Source organism: Zingiber officinale, chromosome 6A (genome assembly GCF_018446385.1).
Source record: "Zingiber officinale cultivar Zhangliang chromosome 6A, Zo_v1.1, whole genome shotgun sequence".
NCBI classification, from domain to species: domain Eukaryota; kingdom Viridiplantae; phylum Streptophyta; class Magnoliopsida; order Zingiberales; family Zingiberaceae; genus Zingiber; species Zingiber officinale.
This window is the reverse complement of record NC_055997.1, coordinates 26,578,342-26,585,719: the sequence shown is the minus strand read 5'-3', so window position 1 is coordinate 26,585,719 and position 7,378 is coordinate 26,578,342. Positions and strand designations below refer to the sequence as shown.

Below are 7,378 nucleotides of genomic sequence, written 5' to 3'. Positions count from 1 at the left end.
TATCAATCAAATCATTCCAAAAGCTGCCTTATTTGTTAATACATTTGGTGATAAAAAAAAATCTCTCTTTTTAATCAAAATGTAAATTCAGATAATAAACTTCCAAAAAAAAAAAAAAAAAATTGTTGATTATTTTATAGAATATTTGGATAGAAAGGAATTTGTCAGTCAACCGGCCAAAGAAGGCAATCTAAAGCTTGAAGCAATAATTGAAAGGCAGGTGGGCGCTTTAGTTAAGGGGAAATTTTATTTTACCCCGAACTTTTAAAGAAATTTATCTTTGGAGTTTTTGGATAATTAGTGTAAAATCTAGAGTTTGAAAATTTATATGATTTTAAGTGTAAACTGTTAAATTCACCTACTATTATTTTAGAAAAAAAAAAAAAAAAAAAAAAACAATGGCGACGGCCTTGTCACTGGCGCCGTCTTCCTCCTCCAATCCCCAATTTCATCGCAAAACCCTAACCAACAGAATTCCGCACCCGACGACGAGGAGGTCACTGTTCTCCTCCTCCGCCCTGCTCCTCTCTTCCGCTCCCCTCTTCGCTATCCTTCCTTCCTCCGCGACTCCGCCGTCGCCGCCTCCGGTTCCTGCTTCGGCGACCCCGACCTTCTTCGAGCTCCCTGGGTCCGGCGGAGTGAGGGCCCTGGACCTTCGTGAAGGTTACGGTGAAATCCCTGTCGATGGAGATCAGGTAAATAAGTATCACATTGTTTTACTATAATTCTTATGTTATTACGTTTCTGCTAAGAGTAAGTGGTCTGATTGGAAGTTATTGTTTGACGGCCTGCTATTTCTTTCATTCTTTCCTTCCATTTTCCCCTCGTTGTAATCTTCAAAGTTACAATGGTATATATATAGATTTTTTACACTTGAGATCATTCATTGCCTCTAAAGAATGTTGGCAGATTCTTTAGGAGCTAGTAGAACTAATAGACTTATTGGTAAGGTTATACGGATCATTAATATTTGACTCTCAAGAGTGCCATCCTAAGATCACATAGTGAGGGAAAAAGATAAGACAGAAGAATATTTATATCTGAAGACAATCATGTCATCGGCTGAAAAAAAAATCCTTTTGGAGGTGCACTGCCGTTAACAAACAGACACTCTAATTCGTGAGTTTAAACTATTACCATTGCCTTCCTGAAGCATTAAGATAGAATTTTCTCTTTAATGTGCATATTGTTAATGCTTTGGAGAAACCAAAAAGTAGAATTTTCTACTCTATAGTATGCATATTGTTAATGTGTAAATTTAAGAAACTACATGATGGATTTTGAAGGTGAATGAAAGGGAGGAGAGGTGCGGAAAAGTATTGTACTACTAGCAAAGAACAATACGTTTTGCAAATTGTACTGAAGGCAGTCTGAACATCAATGAGATACAGAATCCACTTCATACTGCATTAGATGTACTATAGTAACAGCAATAATTGTGTTTTTAGTATTTGTCGCGATGGATTATCTACATGAATCTTATTCTTATTGGCCTGATGAAGTATTGCCTAATAATACAATGGAAGTGATCTTCTTTATGAATGAGTTGTTTTAAGTCATAGGTTCAAAGAGAATATTAATGAAGTTCCGTTAACAATTTCATTGACTTTGATGTTGGAACTGGGTTTGTTTTCCTACATGCTTGCATGAATATTTTTTGTCCACGCTATGTAAGAGAATTGCTAACTAGATAAAATTTTTGCAGTTAATTTTAGTAGTACATGAAACTTTATTCATACTTTGAGGTCTGTAAATTGTATTTTGCTGAATGTTTGCCCACAATCTTGATTCCTTTACTCTAAACGCACTCCTAAAAATACTGCGAATAGATATTATATCCATTTTGGTAGTGTTGTGTTCTCATTTTCGTATGATATCATGCACATAAATCACAACTCCAAGTTGATTTTCCATCCTAGGCACTTGAAATTATTGTACATATTTACTGGTTCTGAATCCTTGTTATGAAGGTATCAATCCATTACTATGGAAGGTTGGCAGCAAAACAGGGATGGCGCTTTGACTCGACCTATGACCACAAGGATGAGATGGGTGACCCTGTTCCCTTTCTATTTGTTCTTGGATCTGGAAAGGTACCCTAGGATTTTATTAGATTAATTAAGCTGTAATGTTTTCTCATTTAACTTCTAAGAGCCACATTAGATTGTTAGCCATAACAATGAAAACAGCAACAATGAACCATATTAGTCTCAACTATCTAGGTCAGCTACATTGCTATGTTGCATCATGATATATGATAACTTGGTGCAATACTGGGATCTTTGTAGATGAATTCCATTTTTGTGGGTTCCACTGATTGTGCCATTCAACCTCTATTGATATGCTAATTAAATCAGATGACAACCAAAATCAATGTTCCTTTTCTGGTTAAATGGTTGTATGATCAAATTCATTGCCAAAGATTACCTCATAAGCTATTTATATAATAGCTCACTGTGCTCTTTTGGCAGTCAAATTTTGTGAAAGCTGTTGTAGTTTTTTCTTTGCTTTGAAGAAACTTTGGTCATTTACAAACCCAAAGCCTCATATACCTCTGATTGCCCCATGTTTTATATTGATTTATTAGGTGATCTCAGGCATTGAAGCGGCCGTGAAGTCAATGAAAGTTGGAGGTATACGACGCGTAATTATACCACCATCGCAAGGGTACCAGAACATGTCCCAGGAACCAATACCCCCTGATGTATGTGTTAAAGCACTTAGTTTGCAATTCATGCATCTTTCAAAATTGCATTGTAGATGAATATGTTTTACAGAGGCATAGTGTATATCCATGGCCTAAAGGTAACATTAGTGTTCAGAGTTTTATGCATCCACATCCTAGTTTAAGTGAATCGTTTTCAACGAAAGTTTGAACTCTCAGTTATTGTTCTCATAATTTCAAAATGTCATTTTTCCTTTTTCATACAGTTCTTTGATCGGCAGAGGTTGTTTACCACCATTTTCAACCCTACTCGACTTGCTAATGGAGAAGGTTCAACTCTGGGCACGCTTATATTTGACATTGAACTTGTTAGTGCCAGGCATCCATGAAGGTTTTTTCTCAGCTGCTGCTTCTCATGTGACCCTACGAAGGAAGACGAAGGTAATGCTTGTTGAATGTAGAAAGAATGTATGTCCATTGCAAAATAATCAAGAAGGAAGTCAATTCAATTCAGATGATCCACATCTATTAAGAAAAAATCAGTGGGATGTAAGAAAAAATCAGGTCCGAAGAAGAAACCAACTTATTCCGATGATAATAACAGTCCTGAATACTTGTATTTTCCTACACTTTCTCCAATCAAAAGAGGGTTTCAGGCGATGTGCTCTGGTCAAGTGGATTGCTCCTTATTTCATGTATTCTCAGCTTTTGTTCGAAACTGATAAATAGAATCTAATAATTCAAATTGAGATTGTAATTTATCATTATATATATTTGGCTTCACTTTATAATGATAGGTGAAATTATCAATAAATAAATAAATAAAATCATTTTGATTTCAATATGAATGTATACAAACTGCTAAAATTGAACTGGTATGTATTCTATAGCACTTGTCGGCAACAAACATTTCAACGGTCTTTTTACAAGTAAAAGAATTGGTAACAAAACTCCTTATTTATGATCCCTCGAGGACAATAAAAATACAAATCTTACTTTCCTATGCAGCAATGTCTTCAGTGGCTGTACTAATAAGAGAGGATGTGAACAATGAGTAATTTGCATGTCACCTACAAGTCCAAATAGCGATAACTTTAGCGTTTTGCATTTGATGTGTAGGCAGTACTACAACTAGTTACCCTGTGATTAAGTTAGAATGTTCAAAAATAGTTGATGAGAAGAAAGTTGACTCTAACTACCAAATGAACATACCAAAGTCTATTTTCAGAGAAAACATTCAGCGGAAGGAAAATCAGTAAAAGAATCTCAAAAATGAATAGCTGTTGATGTGTTTAAACCTATTTACCCTTTATATCTATTGTCTGGCACGATTTACCAAGCTCTGGAAGGTGAAATAGAGATCTTTGTTCTCTGTACCGAAAATTTTGTCAGCCTTTGCCAAAGTATCCTTCACAAAAACAGAGTTACCTAAGTGATAGGGTCTTGTGACGTATTGAACTAAATGCAAGGAACATATAGGAAAGAGCAATTTGTAGTAAATTAAGGCACTGGTATACCTTGCTTGACTGTCTATGAGCATTGAACTCCTTGACATTGGCCAAAAATGCAGCAAATTGCTCATATGAGAGGCGGATCCTGAATCGGACAGACAAATTGAGCAGAAGTAGGTTCTTGGTAGTGTACAAAGCATATGGTCAAAGAAACTAACCTTGCTTGACGGAAGAGTTCCTTTCCGTCTGTACGAGAATTACGTCCTAGAAAATCACAATTAATTCATACTAACCACAAAAAGTGAGTAACTAATTGGTGATCATCCTCATAAATAACTAATACTAACCTGGCAATGATTGCCTATGAGGAGGAGAACTGGCTGTAGAAGATTGCTGACTGGAAGCATACAAAGGCGACATAGAACCATGCTCTCCATATTGAGATGTTGTTGGTGATGTTGCTCCAGACAAGAATATAGGTGATGATCTGATAGTTGAGAATCCTATAGGAGTACCATTAGTTGAAGAACCTTTTGGTGTGGTGGTAGGGGTCAGCTTTGGCGAGATGTATGGTGTGATTGAGAACTGATGCATACTAGGATCTGCTTTCAAAAGATGGTCGGATTTCATCCATCAATCTATATTTATATCTATGAAGTGCTTTATCAAAATTAATTGTAAAAAGTGTACCATCTTGACTGGACTCTCCTGTTTCTTTTATTTCAGCTGATTCATTTGCAACCATTTGACTAATATTATCATCATCTTGTTCCACAAATCCACAAAATAGAAATAAATAATCAGTAAACACATGAAAAAAGTTCCAGTAAGATAATTCTATTGTTTGACAACGGGGCCCAAAAGATGTAACAAGAACACAAGAGTTTTTTTACATGGGTGGTGAGTAATGTTTATTAGGAGGTTTTATGTTTGCATTCAATATAGACATTTTTATGTTAGAATTGAACAAAAAATCAATGATGAAAATAACTATTAGAGACAAATAATCAGACAGAACTCTACCTCTCCAAGAAGATACTCTAGCAATTGGCGGTTTTTGCATTCCAATATCAACAGAATCTGATTGTTGCTATGCATAGGAAAAGCAAAAAGTGATAACTCAATATGAGTAAAATTTTACACACTACTTGTACACATTTGACATACAGGTAACCTGTCACCGCTTAATGAGTCCATCAGTTGACTCTTGAACATCTCCAACTACAAAAAGGAAATTTTTAATTTTGTAAAAAAATATTTTTTCACAATAACGAGAGTACCATATATCCACTTTCCAGACATTTTCTATTTGTGAAGGAAAAGAAGAAAGACTGCCTAGCATATGCACTTGGTTCCTCTCCAAAACAAGTACTCAAAAGACATGCAACAATTTGTAGAGAATTCACCAAATCTTTGATTGTTGATTGATTGCAGTGTGGCTTAGAACTATTCAGATGAAAGAGTCACACTGACAGATTTGAGACAACAAAGAAGACATGCTAGCTTGAGCGAAATTGAAATTGTTACAGAATAAGCACTATGAAGTAATGAATGTTATTGGTGCATTTAGCATACTTCAAGTTGTAGTTCAGAATAAAGATAATATGCCATGGTTCCCAATAAGAGTGAAAAAGATTCAATTCACAACTTTATGGCGTAGAATGAAGTTATCAATGATTTTATGCTCTAATTTTATGGGCCTTGCTTTCGTTACCACTTGCATCTGCAATTCACACCCTAGCCTCTTGAACAACAAACTCAGAAAAAGTCTATGAAAAGTCAGCTATTTCCAGCTTATTCAACCATATCCTTCATGGCTATAATCCAGGCACAACCTTACTAAACACAGCGAAGAAACATGAAAATTGGACAAAAATTGCCCCTTCTCTGACAATAAACATATATTAATGACTTGTGTGCAAAATCCCGGTCAAGAATTTTAGAGAAACCCCATTTTTTTAGGCAACCCTAGTCACAACTTTGGCAATGCAATTGCGATCAGTTTCTTATGTATGGTAGGAAGCAATTCTTCCTCGTGCCCATGGTAGGAGAAAACACAACTGCATCTGAAGCATCGCATGGTTCCTTATTATTTTTGCCAGAAAAATTTACAATTTAACAGGAAAAGCGCGACAGAAAGATTGAAACTTCTGTTTTGAAAAAAAAAACAAAAATACCTTCGATAATTCTCTGGCCATTTTCTTCGAGGTCGTAGTCAGCATCTGCCGTTCCCTAGAAAGCTTAGCCTTCAAACAAGCGCAAAGGTACGATTAATCCCAAACGGACTACAACACAAGTCGAGACCGAAGAATCAACATCAAAACCACTCACGTTCTCTTCGTCCATATCCCTGAGGCGAGCATCGGACACTTGGACCAAGCGATCGAGGTGAGCGATCTTGCCGTGGAGGTCCTCGATAACCAGATCACGGTCGGTGATCATCTGACGCAGACGGTCAGCCTCCCCTTCCAGGTGGGAGACGCGGGAGGTGATGGCCAGGGAGGCGATCCGCCGCGCGAGGTCGAGCTGGTCGTAGGGGTCGACAGGGATCACCGCGAGCAGTTCGTCGGGGAGGTGGAAGTCCGTCGCCTCCCGCGCCATCGCTGGTCGAGTGGACCAGCCGCCGAAACCCTTTTCGTGTCGCGTCTGCTTCGATCACGGGGCGGGCGATTTGATCGCTTGCAGGGTGCCAACACAAACGTCCTCAATTTGTAATTTTCCTTCCCCTTTTTGATTTTCCTCCATACCCAATTGATATACCTGATGGACAATAGATTGACCTTTGGGGTCCAACTGGAGGGCTACGTTTACGGCCAATAAGAAGACGTGTATGTCGGAAGTGCGAATTTTGGATTCTGTTGAGTTGGCAACGTTGCTGTTGGGAAGCTTCCTTCTGTGTGACGGATCATATGCAATGTCCAAAACATAGAACAGCATCTTGACCATTTGAATCGCGTCTTTAGTAAGTCAGCGTTATTTAGGGATGTAAATGCACCAAACAGTTCGCGAGCTATTCGGAACTCAATTCGGTAAAAAATTCGTTCGAGTTCATTCGTTTATCTTATCGAGCCGAGCTCGAGTTCGATTTCGAGCTCGACAGTTTTATCGAGCCAAGCTCGAGCTTAAGGATATTCGGCTCGTGAGCTCACAAACATGTTCGTTTATAGGCTCGCAAGTAAAAAAAACGAGCCTTAAACCGAGCCAAAAAATGAGCTCTAAAACGAGCTAAAAAAATGAGCTCTAAAACAAGCCTTAAAATGAG

At 37.7% G+C, this 7,378-nt stretch overlaps 2 protein-coding genes across 7 annotated transcripts; one reads left to right on the top strand and one right to left on the bottom strand.

Moving 5' to 3' along the window:
* The first annotated feature begins 361 nt into the window (after positions 1-361).
* LOC121996181 (peptidyl-prolyl cis-trans isomerase FKBP17-1, chloroplastic-like) lies at positions 362-3,325 on the top strand. The gene is made up of 4 exons (XM_042550037.1): positions 362-695; positions 1,971-2,093; positions 2,588-2,704; positions 2,932-3,325. The coding sequence occupies exons 1-4, from the start codon at positions 399-401 to the stop codon at positions 3,052-3,054; spliced, it is 660 nt and encodes a 219-aa protein (XP_042405971.1). The 5' UTR covers positions 362-398; the 3' UTR covers positions 3,055-3,325.
* LOC121996180 (uncharacterized protein At4g15545-like) lies at positions 368-6,839 on the bottom strand. 6 transcript variants are annotated; one of them, XR_006115985.1, is made up of 11 exons: positions 6,448-6,839; positions 6,294-6,362; positions 5,284-5,337; positions 5,140-5,206; positions 4,807-4,881; positions 4,464-4,718; positions 4,335-4,380; positions 4,183-4,261; positions 3,972-4,073; positions 3,662-3,735; positions 368-678 (listed from the first exon to the last, which is right to left on the bottom strand). XR_006115985.1 is itself a non-coding variant. In XM_042550034.1 (10 exons), exons 1-9 carry the CDS (start codon positions 6,715-6,717, stop codon positions 3,981-3,983), a joined length of 1,008 nt encoding a protein of 335 aa, XP_042405968.1. In that variant the 5' UTR covers positions 6,718-6,839; the 3' UTR covers positions 368-678; positions 3,972-3,980. The 6 variants fall into 6 exon arrangements, 4 of the variants coding, with proteins under 4 accessions (XP_042405968.1, XP_042405967.1, XP_042405966.1 ...); XR_006115984.1 differs by lacking the exon at positions 368-678 and adding an exon at positions 2,956-3,088; XM_042550034.1 differs by lacking the exon at positions 3,662-3,735.
* Positions 6,840-7,378: the final 539 nt, after the last annotated feature.